Here is a 17,353-nt window from a genome sequence, read left to right as displayed (position 1 = left end):
ATGAACCATTATAAAACCGTCACAAATATTCTGACGGATATTCATTTTGTCAGAAATGTCGTCGGAAATATTTTTTGAAGTGCCTTTTTCACACGGTTTTCCATTAGTCTGAAAATCATCGAAAATTTCGTCGAAACCCTTATTAGCGAAGAAATTTTGTTGGAAATTCCATCCCTAAAAAGCTTTTTTTTTTTGTAGTGTTACAACTAGAGTCAAGGTGTTTTTGGTAGAAATCAGCATTCTTCGCCGAAGAGTGTACGTATGAAATTTTATGTAATCTTTTTCGTATATATCAAGTCGGGGAAATAGCCCTTTTTATTTTATAATTTAGGGCTTTTTCACTTTTGGTCTTATTGATTACGAAATTTTTACTTTTGGTCCTGTAACTTTTCAAAAGCAACACTTTTGGTCCCATAACACATTTTCGTTATATATTTTAATTAAAAATAACACGTGCTCAGCACGTGACAGTTAGAGTTTTTATATAATTTGGTCCCATATGCTACAGAATGCTCACTTTTTGTCCCATAAATTTTAAAAAGTAGCATTTTTTGTCTCAAGCACTTAACTACCACATAGCCTTTGTCGTTAATCATCTAAGGGAATGTGTCATGGGACCAAAATTACTACTTTTTAAACTTATGGGACCAAAAGTGATAATTTCATAATTAATGAGATCAAAAGTGAAAAAATCCTACATTACCGAATGAAAAATACAATTTCCCTTGCCAAGTCATTTACATAACAAAGTACCATTGTGCACGTATACCTAGTTTTTTATACATCCACCCTCACCTAGCATTGTACTTACTTCTGGAAATCAATGTATATTGGTACGAATCCATCATTCTTGGCCAAAGAGTATATATTGTGAATTCTGCGGTATTTGTTCACTGCATCAAGTCATTTACATAATAATGAGTACCGATCATAAGGAGAAATCTATAGTTTGCATGCAAAATTGCTGTTTTGGTCCTATAGAAAGGGGCTTAGCGAAAATGATCCCACGTTTTTCAAATTTTATTTTTGGTAACAGATGTTTAAAAAAGTCACAAACTTCGTCCCAAAATTAGATTTCCTTCCGTTTTTCACGATAGTTGGCAAGTGTATACTTTCATTTGATAAAGCCAAGAAACTTACGCTAGAAGAGTCCTGACAAACGACGATTCAAACGAAATTCAACTTTTTTAACCATTAATCGCTCGGTTTTCATTTTACTTGTAACTGTAGCCTTCTATTAAGGATATGGCATAAAGAAATAAGCTTAAATATATTTTTGGTCCTATAATGTTGGTAATTTGATATTTTTTTATCTTTCTAGGATTTTAAAATAGTCCTGTAACGTTTTGACATTTTGCAATTTTGGTCCTTCAAGTGTAGGATTTTACAAAATTTTTTGGAATAGATTATGTACCTCTCGCAATTTGACATTTTATCCTTTATCTTTCTAGGAGTTGCAAAAGAGTCCTGTAACTTTATGACAATTCGCAGTTGGGAAAAATAGTTTTTTAGTCCGTTAAGTATGCCTAATTTTAGTTTTAGTCCTATAAGTATGTCCATTTTTTATTAACTCCAGTAACTTGCAAAATTGATTAGTTTTAGTCCTCCGGTTGATTGGATTTATAATTTGCGCCAGGAAAGTGACATGGCATGACACCTAGATGCGTTTTTGTTGATTTATAATCCTATATGGCTAAAATTATGATGTGGAAGATTAGTTGGCCATCTTTTGGAGGGAAGAAAGATTACTCTTCTTCTCTTCAAACTTGCACAAAAGATGGCCAACTTGTCTTCCACCTCATAAATTTAGCCACATAAGACTATAAATCAACAAAAACGCATCTAGGTGTCATGCCATTTCACTTTTCCGGCGCAAATTATAAATTCAATCGACCGGAGGACTAAAACTAATCAATTTTGTAAGTTACTGGAGTTAATAAAAAATGGGCATACTTATAGGACTAAAACTAAAATTGGGCATACTTAACGGACTAAAAAAATATTTTTCCCTTCGCAGTTTTGGCCCCTCCAATGCCAGATTTTACAAAAATTTTCAGAATATACCACGTTATTTTTTTCGTCCATATTGGCAAAAGTGATTCAATTAGAATAAAGTTCTCAATTTAAATGAACCACGTGAGGCCCGCATGATTTATTCCGACTACTTTTACAAAATTCAGCAAAATTATAAGACCAAACAATTTTATGAAATATCAAAAAATTATAGAACTATTTCGTAATCTTAGAAAGATAAATAATAAAAGTGTTAAAATATCAAAATTATAAGACCAGAAATATATTTAAAACGAAAAAAATAATAAAAAGAGTTCTAATATAAAGATTTTTATTAAACTTATTGTATACCAGTACACCACCACTAATAGACACCACAATAAGGAATATTCACTAAGCCAAGTGCATCCAAGGTCTTCACATATATAGAGTCCCAAACTTTCGCGCTCAAGATATTTAGTCTCAATATCTCAAAATTTTGCATTTTTTGTCCTCTTCCAAATATTTCTAGAAAAAAAAAGTGATGAAACCCGAATGTGTATAAAACATTTCTGTGAATTGACTATAACAGAATATGCTTTTGACTAACATACGAAGGGTATTTGTAATTTATCTATCTGTATTATGGAAAATAGACACACAATTCTCTTATAAAAAATAAAATAGTAATTTATCCTTTATATTTTTCAAAATATAGCAATTTAGCTCTCTTGTTTCTAAAATTAAAGCAATTTACCTCCTTAGACAGGGAGGTAACTGTTTCATTTTTTTAATATATAGGGGGTACGCTATTTATTTTTCATAGAAGGGCACCAGAAAAAATATGACTATTGGCTATAATTTTAATAGCTTTGAACTAAAAACCATGGTAAATACCTTTTATTGGCCATGATTAAGTAAAATCGATGCAAAAACATAGACTTTCAATAAAAAGTTATTTGCCGTGTCTAAAAGCCATGGTAAAAATGTTTGTCATGGCTAAAAGTCATAGCAAATGTTTTAGCCACCCTTGCAGAAACCACAGCCAACAACCGTTGCATGACCGTGGTCAATAACTATTTGCTACAGTTATTTTATTTTTAACCATTGCTAATACATGTTGCATTTTTTGTAGTAATTTGCTCACTTTTAATATCACATGAGGATAAATTGCATTAAACCCAAAATATGAAACATTTGGGACGTAATTTTGCTCTCTCTTTTTCCCCCATATTAAAGAAAAGCTTTGCAAAAGAAGAAAAAAAATAAAAATAAAATACCTTAAAGATATATTAATTACAATTGAAAAATAATTCAACTTAATTTTTTTGGTACAATAAAATTAATTTGAAAAGTCTGATTTTACATCAATTAACTTCTACTTATTAATTTATATAACAATCAGTTAACTATAATAGTCAATAGTTTATTAATAATTAATTTAGAACTCGATTAATATTATAACTTTATTTGTAAACATTATAAAGAAATTATTATATTGCAACGGAATATTTTCGTGTCGTGATGGGTTTTGCCATGATTTTGTGGATGGCATCATCTTGAGTTTGGAATAGAACGGAACGCTTTTCTGCGGACATTCCGTCGCATGTCCATCGCAAATGTAGGAGCGTCCACCGTAGTTGGAAAAATCAACCCAAATATTTTTTTTTGTTCTCATTTTTGCGACGGCTTTTTGCAAGCGATAACTGTAGTCACAATGCTATGACGGTATTTTATGATAGAATCTTTTACAACTACGATGGTTTATTGTGCAATTTTGTTGTCCATCCCTCATCTGATACTATATTCATTGCAAATTGCTCCATCTATTGCAACGGCTTTAAGGATCCGTTCCAAATGAAATAAACCGTAGAAAGAATAACGGCTACATTTCTATAGCGAAGTGGTCCCAAACTCTGTCACAAATTACACAATAGCTATTTTTCAATGTCTAATCTTTCTCCATGGCAAATTGAACCGAGAAACCCATCGCAAAATTTTCTACGTATATGTTGATTTCTTTCTTGAATCACTTAACCACACACAACCACTCTATCTCTCTGATTATTGAATGTATTTTAAATATTACCATTGTCAAGTGGAATCCTGTTTTTTTCAATATAGTTTAATTATTATTTTTAATTTATTCATTTATATCTTGAAATTGATATATATATATATATATATAGGTAGTAATCATCATGTTAATACAATTGAGGAAGGAGATGTATGAGGAAAAAATCTGCCCGAGAATGTCGTTATGAGGTAGGAGTTTGAGAATGGTGTTTAGGCTTCATAGAATGGGCCAAGTGTCAGCCTCGACATATAGAAGGTGAGAAGATTAGGTGCCTGTACTGGAAGTTCAAGAACTTAAGGTTATAAACAATGAATGAGGTTATGTTAGATATATGTTAGATATATGTTAACCACACACAACCACTCTATCTCTCTCTGATTATTGAATATATTTTAAATATTACCATTGTCATGTTTTCTAAGATAAGTACGGGGAGGTGAATCGTGATTGACCAAGTAACAAGTGGAATCCTATTTTTTTCATTATAGTTTAATTATTATTTTTAATTTATTCATTTATATCTTGAAATCGATATATATATATAGGTAGTAATCATCATATTAATACAATTGAGGAAGGAGATGTATGGGAAAAACCTGTCAGGGAATGTCAAGTAAGAGTTTGAGAATGGTGTTTAGGCTTCATAGAATGGGCCAAGTGTCAGCCTCGACATATAGTCGGTGAGAAGATTAGGTGCCTGTACTGGAAGTTCAAGAACTTAAGGTTCTAAACAATGAATGAGGTTATGTTAGAATAATTTGTGAAGGAATATTATATTAGACTTTTTCACATGGTGAAAAAAGAGTGCAGGGGTACTATGACTCAATGACCATCCCAGTTCTCAGGCAAACCACTTATGAACAGGAGACTACTACACACTGGGTGATTACCTGTAGATGAAAATTGGGACTAGAGGATGATTTTTATGCAATTGAGCCATAATGCTATTTGTTGTAACCCATGCCCCTAATGGGATTCGAGCTCCTGCTCTACTAGTGTTGGTCAAGTCCATCCTAGTTTGTGTTATTGATGGAACGTACGGCAATGATGTATTTGGATTGTTAGACCAAATTTTTTATGTTGTACATGTCGTCAACCAACCGTTGTACAACACTGGTAACTGATCCCAAATGTCGGTGGTTACTAGGCCGGTGAATATCAAGACTGAGAGCAGCAAGTCTAAGAGATGCTACGATCACGTGTTCCAGTGGGCTAAGTAACTTATTACCCCCAATGACACCCTTCGGTCAAATTACTACAGCATGAATACGATGGTACAGGAATTGAATTCATTCATGCGTGTAAAAATGATTGCATTTGTACTGGAAGGACGACAGTAAACTGGAACACTGAAAATTTTGAGGTGACCCGACGTACGAACTGACTAGAGACCGAATCCCTGAGTGTAAGAAGTCCACACATGCATATTATCTTGAGATACATGCATTGACTCTCCACCTATAAAGGTTGTATTCGCCAGCAACTGTAGAGCAAATGACGTGGCATGCTAGTTTAAAGTCATTGCTTTAAGAAGGGAATGCTGGTGAAGTTTATGAAGAATGGTAAGATGAAGGCTTAAGCTAAGAGATGTGTGCAACAAAGAGGGGTGTCAATGGTTCATCTTTATTTCCTAAAATGCAAATTTGTAATGCTTGGTAGGTAAATAGTTACACTCCAGTTCACGATAAATGCTCATTGAAATCAGTGTGGACTCGAAAGACCTTTAATAAAAAATTAAAGAGAATCCAAAACTTGGCACCACTGAATTTAGAAATGAACTATACTCCACATTAAAAGCAAATGTGTCAAAATCACAAGCTTATAAAGCTATGAGAAGAGCATTGAGTTTGATTCAGGACACTATGGAGGAATAATTCAGCAAGATATGGGATTATTATGGGGAAATTGATAGAAGTAACTCCCATTCAACTATTAGAATGAAGCTCACATATGAAGAAAATGGGCAGAAGAGGTTCCTAAGGCTTTAGGCTTTACCAGTGAGTTCTAATATTATCATATTTGAAAATCAAAACATTAGAAAATTATCACAAATAAAATTATTATTTGATAAATAAAGGTGACTACAATCTCTATCTAATCTATTTTTTTCAATAATATACTTGATAAATTCAAAGATAAAATCTTTTTGTAGATCTCCCTTTGACTTGGTTTGAATTTCTATAACTGTAATTTGAAGGCTTATGCCAGTAAGCCCGAATTAAAGGCTATAGTCTTGACTTTGAATTTGAAGATCCGAAAGTGGGTTTGCCACTTGCATCTCCTTGAGAATATATCTTGATATTTATAGCGTTAATTCAAGGGTTCAAAGTATGTATTCGGAATTACTATAATCTGTTGCGTACCTTTGACAAAATAATCAATCTCCGCCTTGAACACCTTTAAATATTCTTGATCTCAAGTAACTTGCTTAGAGATTTAGCCTCCTTTGCTTGCTTGAGTCTATGTTCCCTATCTCTGTGTGTCTTTAATGAGTTTCAAGGACCCTTTATATAGATACCAAAAAATTAGAGTTATAATGTACTTGAATATTTTTGGTATTATCTCTTTATAATTTAATTTAAAGAGATAAATACACCAAATATTCGGCATGACACGATTTGTCAATTTGATATTATTTTTTAAATAGATAAATATCAAATTATTTTTCTTGATTTGATTGGAGTGTACATGCAGTTACTTCACGTGGTGTCGTCTGGTTGGCTCAAATCTTTGACTGCAAGCTACAATTTAACTAGCCGAAATACTTTTATTTTGATATTTGTCGGTCATTGATTTTATAACTGAATATATATTAAAATATGAATTAAATTAACTATTTGCACTTGAAATTAATTTAGTAAATTTTAAAATATAAATAGAAAAAGAAATATAATTAATAATTAATATAATATTTTACACTTGTCATCATTGAATTGGGATGAAACTTTTACTTGTCTACAAATGCTCCCTCGACTCTTGTCACGATTTTCTACTGCAACAAAGTGAAGGAGTGAACATGTCTCAAAAATAATTCTTCTTCATGATATTTTTCCACATATATGTGACCAAACTTGGAAAAATATCTCAAGCTGCCTACATATCTCTTTTTGAAAGGATCAAGTTATAACGTAGTTCACTTGAATTTTGCTAATAATTTATTTTCATATTAAGGAGTCTTCAAACTTGATTTTGTAGATAATTTATAATCATATCAAGGAGCTCTTAAAGTAAATCTTTAGACAGTTTATACTCGTATCAATGAACTCTTCAAGTAAATTTGTAGACAGTTTATTCTCGTATCAAGGAGTTATTGACTTGAACTCATTTGAATATGTAGATACTTTATACTCATATCAATGAGTTTTCAAGTAAATTTGTAGATAGTTTATACTCGTAGTCTTTCAATTTCAATTTACAGATAGTTTATACTCATATCAATGAGTTCTCAAGTAATTTGTAGATAGTTTATACTTGTATGAAGGAGTTTTCAATTTGAATTTGTAAATAGTTTATACTCATATCAAGGAGTTTTAAGTAAATCTGTAGATATTTATACTCGTACCAAGGAGTTCTTGACTTGAACTTATTTGAATTTATAGACTGTTTATACTCATATCAAGTAGTTTTTGAAATTATTTTTGAAGACATTAGATAGATTATGCTCATATCCAGGTGCATTTGGAATTAATTTTCAACGACATTAGATAGTTTATACTCATATCCATTAGCATTGGGAATTAATTTCCGAAGATATTAAATAGTTTATGCTCATATTCAGGAGCATTGAATTTTTTTATTTTTTTCCTAGAGACATTAGATAGTTTATGCTCAAATTTTGGAGCATTGAGAATTTCTTGTTTTCGATCATTTTATGCTCATATCTAGGAGTTCTTCAAGTAGTCCTCAATTTGAATTTATAGATAATTTACGCTCGTATCAAGGAGTTCTTGAAATTATTTTTGAAGACATTAGATAGTTTATGCTCGTATCAAGAAGCATTGAGAATTATTTTTTAAAGACATTAGATAGTTTATGCTCATATCTAGGAGCATTGAGAATTTTTAAATTTCATGGTATAGTGTCAAGTTCATCATGTTCATTGGCATTAACTGAATATTCATCTTCCTTGAACTTTAAGTTCATTTCAATACCATGTGCATGAGTCGCTAGTTCTCCAAATGTTCTTGGCTTTATTGCGTGAAGAATGTAGCAAAGTTTTCAATGCATGCCTTGAATACATAAGTTGACTACAAATATTTCAGATAGAGTATCTTTGCAATTTAATGATAGATTTCTCCATTGTTTTATATAATCAAGCAGCAGCTCATCTTTTTCTTCATGTTGATTACCAAGTTCAGTCATGCTAGTAGTACGTCGAGTACTATAAAAGCGACTGAAAATCTTATTTTGTAAATCATCTCAATTATCAATAAAATTTGCTTCAAGATCAATGTATCAATCAAAAGCAGAGTCTTTTAAGGATAAAATAAACCGCTTGACTAAAAGATCTTCATTAGTTCCAGGATTGTTGCAAGTCTCAACAAAGTGAGCCATGTATAGCCTAGGATCACATTGCCATTTAATTGCTGAAACTTTTGAAGTTGGTAATTTTCTGGCATCCTTAGTTGCTCATTCCTTTTTGTGTAAGGCTTCATATAACATTTGAAATTTTGAGCTCGAGTTTCATATGTTTTTGTTGTTGTTTCGTTGATGGTATTCTTCACATGCTCAATATAAACAAATCCATCAGTAGAAACATGAATTCCTTTTCTTGTATTACATGCAACGGAAGAATCTTGCTCTTCAAATTCATTTGATGTTGGGATACTTCGAAACTTGTCATGAAGTTTTTAATCTGATCGTCGCGTGCTTGAACATGTTTCAATAAATTTCCAATGGCAGCTGTGGATGATGCAACTTGTTCTTCTAGTGAAGTAGTTTGCACCATCATAATTGTTGCAATCTCAACCCTTGAAATTATTGACGATGAATGAATCATATTATCATCGTGCAAATCTTTCTCCGTAGCTTGAGTTTCTTGCTTTGCCCCCAACTTAAGTAGAAATTTGAAGGGTAATACAATAATACCATCTTTATTTGCCCCCATATTATTGTTTTGTTGAAAAGAAGCTTTCAAGTTCGTTATATGATATTTGAAATTGAAACAGTTGAAAATATTGTTCTTCATCTTCATTGGCCTTTCAAATTGAGTTGTGATGAGAAAAGACAAGAGGTAAAGATTGTCCAACTTGGCCTGCCAAAATTTGTGAGCACTAATTTTATCGTGTCTGAAAATCAAAACACAAAAAAATTATCACAAAGAAAAATATGTATTTGATAGGTAGAAATGGGAACAATCTCTATCTAATCATTTGATTCTTCTCTACAAATATATTTGACAAATTCAAAGCAAAATCTTCTTGTAGATCTCCCTTAGACTTGGTTTGAATTTGTATAATGTTAATTCGAAGGCTTATGCCAGTAATTCAAAATTAAACACTAATTCTCGACTTTAATTTGAGGATTTGAAAGTAGATTTGTCATTTAGATTTTCTTGAGATTGTATTTGGATATTTATAACATTAAGTCGAGGATTTAGCGCATGTAATCAAGAACAAAATCCATAATTTGTTGCGCAACTTTGATGAAAAGAATCAAACTCTGCCTGGAATACCTTTGAATATTTCTGAACTCAAGAAATTTGCATAGAGAAAATTATTTTGCCTCCTTTCGCTTCCCTGAGTCTTCGTGCTCTATCATTGTGCATCTTATAGGGGTGTAATGAGTCGAATTCAAGCCAAACTCGATTATTTTTTGTGAGCTCGAGCTCAAACTCAATTTTTATTCTTAGGTTTGAGGTCGAGCTCCCCTCGAGCCTCCCCGACTGTTCCAAAATTGCTGCTCCCCCTCCGGCCCCCCCTTCTTCGTCGCAGAGAAGGACCCCTGCAAAGCTTCAACAAAACCCACATCCCTTCCCAAATTTTCATATCTCTGCCTTACGCCGTCGGTGACCTCCGCCGGCCCCTTTCAAGAGTCCAATGTTGGAAACAAGAGGGAGCACCTCGTGCTCCATCTCGCGTCAGATGGGTTTCTACCCCTCCTAACAAGCTGCCTGTGAGACCAAGAATACGGGAAGAAATTGCAAACTTGTTCGAGCTCTTGCTTGGCCGAGTGCAGACAATGCAAAATCTTCCTTGTCAACGCTGGTAGATGGATTGGAGCTTGCAATAGTTGATTTGGGGTTAGGGTTTTAGAATTTAGATTTGGGGATAGAAATTGGTGAATCTCGTGAATTTGAGGAATGAGAAGAATGAGAAAGAAGGAAGAGAGGTAAAGGAAAAGAAAAGGGAGTGAAGAGAAAGATGGAGAGGCGGTGAAAAGATCAAGAAAAAAGGACTCAAATTTTACACCCAAATGTGGGGAAAAAATGTACTAAAATATGTTTAGTAACTTTTTTCCCGTTTAATTAAATCAAAGTACAGAATAGTGATCGATCTCATTATATATAATAAAATAATAATAAAAATAATTAAAATTGTTCAACAACAACAATAATTTAATTACTACATTATCAACTGATTAGATGCTGAAACTCAAGCGTTGGAACTCAGACAATCCAATCAACTCTCAAGAATGCCAAACTCCCTACTTCGGTTCTTCAAATCACAAGCGAAACTGGAAACAAGGAAAACAAATTTAAACAAGACCATGAAACAGAGAAAGAACAGAGCAAAGCTCCGTGTGCTGCAAAATAGAATGAAATTTTTTCAGCATTGTCTGCTGATCTCCTTATGGTTTCTCAGCATTGTGGCAGATCAGCCGGAGGCGGTTCAATGGATTGTGATTTCCCTTTTCCATTTTCAACCAAGAAAGACATGCCCAAGCCCCATGTGAGATGTGAATCTATGTGACAATGGAACAGCCAAACACCTGCAGCAAAGACAAGCCAACAAAATACCAATAAATTAATTGGTTTTCAGCTAATATTCTTACTATGTCAATACTAGCATAACATGTTTTGTTTGCGGTAGATTGATCATCATTTACCTGGATTGTCAGCGACGAAACGGATCACTACCCATCCACCAACGGGCACATCGATCGTATTGCGAACTGGTGGATCAACCAAATTAAACTTGGCAGTATCTGTTTTCGGGTTGAAATTGCCGAATCCTTGTCCCACAACAAAGAAATGATAGCCATGGAGATGGATAGGATGGTCTTCTGTAGTAACAATGGCTGTGTCTTGCAAAACAAGCTGTACATTTGACCCGAACTTCAGCTTGTATAGTTTAGTCCCAAACCTTGGCTGCCACAGGCCCCGGCTCACATTTCCTGTGTAGTCAAACTTCACAGGTGGAGAAGGAGGAAAATCAGTGGTGAACACTCCGGGTATGTTTTGGTAATAGGCTTGTAGCAATGAAGTCTTTCTAGGGAGCACAAAGGACACATTGTTCATACTTGCAGCAAAACGCGTATTATTAGGGCCCTGGCATCTAGGCCCCGGAGTGCAATTAACAAGGCCTAATCCTATGGTAAAAAACAGGTTTTCATCAACATTCTTGGCAACTTTGGCAAGGGATGGTATGCCCTTCAACTGGCTCGTGAATTGAGTGACGGTGGCTGTGTCATTGAAGGCTGGTAATTGAGGCAAAACAGGCGAGGATGTCCGGCTAGTGGCGGTTTTGTAATCAAGAATGGCTGTGGTTGTTGTGTTGTCGAAGGTAACGTTCTGACCCGAGGCATAGGCACGTGCAGCCATGTAATAGCGTGCTGGTGGTTGGTCAGCTGTGAGGAGGACATTGGTTGTCTGACCCGGTCCAACCATGATGACTCTGGTTGTAAAGGGCTTGTTATAGGCAGCATCAGCTCCAACCACAGTCAGTTTGTGGTTGGCTACTGAGAAAAAGAGCTGTTGGTTGAGTGCAGCGTTGATGACTCTAAGAAGCACAGTGTCTCCCGAGTTAACAGATATTCTGACAGTACCTACATTCAAGCATTGCAGTAATCGATGTTAGCAACAGATTGAGAAGTTTTCTATTTCTTTCAGTTTAGATTCTTAGTTAAGCAGTCCATTTTTCTCAAGTTCTTGTTTCACATTTCACCTTGGCTGGAGCATCTGTAGAGGTCGCCAGGTTGACCGTTAATCGTGTAAGCATCCGAGACATTTGGAGCAGCTCCAGTAAACAGTGCCTGTCTTAGAACATCGACAATATTCCTGTCCCACCATTCTCCTGTTTCATCATTTCACAGTGTATGAGCTACCAGAAAATGTGAGTGGATATCACTAGTAATATAGACTTACCAAGAATAATAGGGACATCAATCTTGGGGGCAGGGAAGGGGTACGAGGAGCCCGACTTGGGAAAGATAACGAGAGCTCCATAGACAGTGGCCCGGAGCCATTTGCTGTGAGCATGCCACCACAATGTACCCTCCTGGTTCTCTATCGTGAAACGGTAGGTGTAAGTTCCTCCTGGCTTGATGGGGCACTGTGTTACATATTCAGGCCCATCGGCCCATGGAGTTCTCATCTGTCGAATTCCATGCCTGAGGGAAAATCAAAATCCATGTATGTTTTAATAATCTTGTTGAGTACAATAGTTACGTGGGATTTGGTTTGTATCACCAGTGATTCATTCTACAGTACAGGACATGCATTAGTTGTTTTGCTTTCTATTGCTAAATCTTAATCTGAAACGTTGTTTAACCCTTAATTTCAATGCACTTAAATACCAGTGGAGAGTGACGTTGTAACGAGCCCTGTTGGTGACTTTGATGACTAGTGTATCCCCGTTGCGTGCTGCAATAGTCGGCCCCGGAAACTGTCCGTTTACTGTGATTATGTTGTGAGTTCTGCACAGCCTAGTCACCGGCGTTTGTTGAACCTGTGGCAATTGATAATCAGATCCCAAAAAAAAAAAAAACAGAAACAATTAAGAAAAGCGAAATGCAGAGGAAGAATGTCGGAATTCTTACAACAAAGTCATGATAGTGAGTTTCTGCATCTGCTAAAGATGCCATAAAGGAGAGTATGCCTAAAAGAAAGAGGAACAATGGACTCATGCTGCAAAGTTTAGTAGCCTCCATATGTGCTACTTTTGGCTTCTTGATTTAATGATGTTTTATGGTAATGATGGTTGAGTTAAACTTGATGGTTTTGGCATCTATTTATACTAAAATGAAGAGGGATTAAAGAAAAAATTAATCTTTTTTTAAGTAAGTGTTGAAAATGGGCAATGAAGATTTGGGATTTTTGCAAGTTTAATTAGTCAAAATAAACATAAAAAAATGTTCTTGGAAAACATAGTCCAACTACAATGAGGAGTTGGTGCATCAACTAGTTTTATCAGCTTATAAACTAATGAAAAGTCCTTTTCATTGTTGAGGTTTTGGGTGCAGATCACCTCCCCTTGTACTGGCTATCCCAAAACATTCAGTTACTAAACAACGTTGGTGTAGACTTTAAATTAATATATTTAAACTATATATATATATATATATATATCTTTTTGATAAATTTACTATATTGGTAAATTATATTGACATCTTTTGAAATTAGGCCTAAATACACAAACGCTCTCTGCCTACTGCAAAATTAGAAGTACACCTCTTGAGTTTGTAGTTTTAATTATAAATACGCCCCCTATTCAAACACAACAGTTTACACAAACACCTCAGAAGGCGTACTTATAATCTTACAAAAAGATAAGAACTAAGAAGTGCTTATATATTTATCGGGTGTAAATATATTTTACACTTATCTATTTCACATAAATATTTGTAGGACAAAGAATTATGTTATGTCCCAAGTATTGAACAGCATTTTGAGTAGTCCTAGGTACAATATAGAAGAAGTAAAAGTGTTGAAGGAAACACAATAAATGCCAAAGATCCATGGAAAAAAATGGGAGTTTTGTGTTCATGGAAATCTGTTCACTCCCTTATCAAGTACAAGTTTTTTATGATCTTTGAATACTCATCAGATTCACGTTATCTTAGTAAGACCTACCCCCAAATTTCTACTTATACCTCGGAATAAAGCCATGGGTGGTTTAGGTAGCAAAGCATCATTGTTGGTCGAAGGGTACATGTCTGGAAGTTTAAGTAATTTTTATGTCAACTTTAAGTCATATACATAAAAATGTAGAATGTGAATACCTAAAAAGGATCACTTCATGTATAGGTGCATAATCTTTGTAACATCTACTCTCTAACAACTTGCATGATAGTTATAAATATACGGGTTAAGTTCAAGTTACATCGTGTAAAAATAAAATACGCACAAAATTCTCTTAAAGTGGGAGAGCCATAAAGACGCTTTAATATTTTGTAAAACAATCATTTAACCGTCTTTTACCTTGGTGTGGTTCTTTGATTGCGTAATTTGCAACTGATTTTTATGTTTCAGTATGTACGTTATCTACTTTGTCCTCATCTACTGATCATAAAGTCTAAATATTCAGTTAGCATTTACTTTTATTTTCTCTTGGATCCCAACACGCTGAAGAATAAGGTGATAAAGTTGGTGGTCATTCGTCAAAAACATCTGTTGCATATTTTTTGCCAAAATATAAGGAACAGTCAAGTGGCCTAATGGTGACACCTTGTATTCTTGTGAAAGATAGATAGCGGGTTCGAGCCCCAAGAGAGAACCAACTTTGATCCTCATTGTATTAAAAGATCCGTTATGATGTCGATTTCTTGAAAAACACTGTAAAATTTAGTAAAGATCACCTAACAGCCCTGAAGGAAAGTCACCAAAGTTCTATTACAATGAACCAGGTTCCTATTATGGCAATTCATAATAAAAACATCGAATCAGTTTCAACATAGTTTAAATACAACAAAGTTTTATGGATCATTGATGTAATATACTCAAAGGGTTTCTCATGCAATGAAAGAAACAAACACATAAGGCTAATTTTCAATGATTTAAAAAGTAAGGAATCCCATTGATTAAGTATGGAGAGGAGGAGTTAGTTAGCCAAACAATTAAGTGAGGAAAACCAATGTGAAGACAGCATTTGTACCTGAAATCTATGGTTAGATAGTTGACATCAAGACTGAATAAAATATACACACATATATATATATAGTGAGTTTATTACTATTTCGTAGTGTGAAAGAAGGGAAAATAGTTGGAAATCCTTAAGATTGATTATGGGGTCAGTTTAGGTGAAGATTGGGTTGTGTTTTCTCTTCTGGTTGACTTAATTAACTAAAGTTGGAACAAATCAAAATTCTTAGCGAGAAGGGCAAGTTATTTTGGTATTTTACTCACGTAAGAAGGATAATTTTAATAACATTTTTTAAAATAATTGAATTTTTTTTACTTATATATATGTAATGCATGTAAAGTATTAAGGTTGCTTGAATTGAATTTTTCTTTCCAAAGTTTATTACATCTTATGTTTTATCTATATTTACAAAGATTATGTTTCTCGTTTCTGTTTAAGAAAAGATTTTACACATGTGGTGTGAATATACATTGTCATTGTCGATGTTCTTGGGTAATTGTATTTTTGTTTCTTATACTCAATCTCTTATTCGTTTTTTGTCCCTAATAAGTTTAACCCCACGGTTTTAGCCCTAATCTTCTCAATTTTTAGAGTTTTGATCCCTGTGTTTCTTAAATGAAGTAAATTCCCCTTACGTGCACGATTTTGTGAGTTGCACGCACTTTTTCTTTAATTTTTTATTTTTTTAATTTCAAATTATAAAATTGCATTTATAACATTATTTAAGAACTGTTGGATCTTATTTGAATTTAAGGTCCAAATTTAACTAGTAGATCAATGGCCCATATCGTAATTCAAATCAACAGTCTCGTGATTTAAAATTATATTTTTATGTAATATATATCTATATAAATTTTAATAAAATATATTTTATGTAATATATTAAATACTATATATAATTATAATTATATATATATACACAAAGACAGAGAAAGAGAGTGACGGTGGAGGGAGGCGGAGGGGCAGCAACGGCAATGGTAGCTGGAGGGGCGGCGCGACCATGGGCGCAAGGAGGAGTGTACGTACTCATTGTGCTGAATTAGATTTTCTATTGCATCTTATAATTTATTTCACTTAAATATATTGTGTGTATAAAAAAACTTATTAAAAATGAACTAAAATTAATAATATAATCTTTGTACACATAATTTGTATATGTAAAATAAAATACAAAATGCAATAGAATTACTACAATGGAAAATCATCCGCTCATTGTGCGAAGTTCAAACTGATGGATCTCAAGTACGTAGTCTTAGAAAACCCCACGCATGTACCTACTCATTTTGAAGGTTATCTCGACATTTTTACAACCCGGGGATTCAAACTTAGGAGTCAAATATATATATATATATTTCTATGTACGTCTAATTATGTATATATTATAGAAGTTGAAAGTGTCAAATCTTGTAAAGCTGAGATTATATGTAAAGGAGTAAACCACAATCTACGAACTCAGTAATTAAGAGGATTTCTAGGTAAATTTATTCAAAATATTTTATGAGCTCGTCCCTACATTGTATAAGATGTGTTTAAAAGATGTTCAATTTTATTTTCAAAATAAACTTTTAAGACATTTGGATCAAATAAGATATTAAAACTATTAATGTATTTTCACATCTCATAAAAATATGTTATGGTGTTTGTGATAGAAAGATCTTTATATTGATAAAATAATTAAAAATGACATCATACACCTTATAGTTGTTTAAGTATAATAATTTATTATTAAATACTGAACCAAGAAAATTAAATAACAAATAAATTTCTAGAGCGAAAGAGAGAGTCATTCATCGTCGACAAATAATAATGTAATCTTGTGAAGGTATAAATGAGATATAGACAAAACAATAAGGATATTTTTGTCTTATAAAATACGAATCTTGTACAGCTTATAAAATATTTTTAAAAAATTGGGTTGAATTAACTGTTTTTAAAGAACTATAAGATCCAAAATATTTTATTTTAAAATAAATTATCAAACAATTTTTAAACTTACAAACTCTTAAATGTCTTAAAAAATATTAAAATAGGTTACAAGGTTTGGCAAACAAGGGTGACGCTCTAAGGGGCAGGTAGAATTGAATACATTTCCACATTAATGTGAAGAAACTTCAATGCAAAATCACGAGTACGAAGAAATAATTTATATATTTATGTGTTGGGGTGGAAGGGAGATCCTCTCTTTAAATGTATTTGTTTGTTTCTGGAATCTGGTTATTGTGAAAGCCTCTCTTACAAACGAATCATTTCATAATAATCTTAG

At 33.4% G+C, this 17,353-nt stretch overlaps 1 protein-coding gene across 1 annotated transcript; it reads right to left on the bottom strand.

Moving 5' to 3' along the window:
- Nucleotides 1–10,568: 10,568 nt before the first annotated feature.
- Nucleotides 10,569–13,204, bottom strand: LOC105163916 (laccase-3). Its single transcript, XM_011082448.3, has 6 exons — nt 13,049–13,204; nt 12,806–12,957; nt 12,375–12,619; nt 12,175–12,303; nt 11,117–12,055; nt 10,569–10,999 (listed from the first exon to the last, which is right to left on the bottom strand). Exons 1-6 carry the CDS (start codon nt 13,157–13,159, stop codon nt 10,869–10,871), a joined length of 1,707 nt encoding a protein of 568 aa, XP_011080750.1. The 5' UTR covers nt 13,160–13,204; the 3' UTR covers nt 10,569–10,868.
- Between the last annotated feature and the right edge of the window lie 4,149 nt (nt 13,205–17,353).

This window comes from Sesamum indicum, linkage group LG6, assembly GCF_026168435.1.
Source record: "Sesamum indicum cultivar Baizhima isolate 11 linkage group LG6, ASM2616843v1, whole genome shotgun sequence".
NCBI lineage: Eukaryota > Viridiplantae > Streptophyta > Magnoliopsida > Lamiales > Pedaliaceae > Sesamum > Sesamum indicum.
The sequence above is the reverse complement of the archived record's forward strand: the minus strand, read 5'-3'. Positions and strand labels throughout refer to the sequence as shown.

Coding starts and splice junctions, on each gene's coding strand:
- LOC105163916 (XM_011082448.3), bottom strand. CDS start 13,159: ATGGAGGCTACTAAACTTTGCAGCATGAGTCCATTGTTCCTCTTTCTT. Junction 12,620..12,805: donor TACAACGTCACTCTCCACTG/GTATTTAAGTGC, acceptor ATTTTCCCTCAG/GCATGGAATTCGACAGATGA. Junction 12,056..12,174: donor CTACAGATGCTCCAGCCAAG/GTGAAATGTGAA, acceptor GCTTGAATGTAG/GTACTGTCAGAATATCTGTT.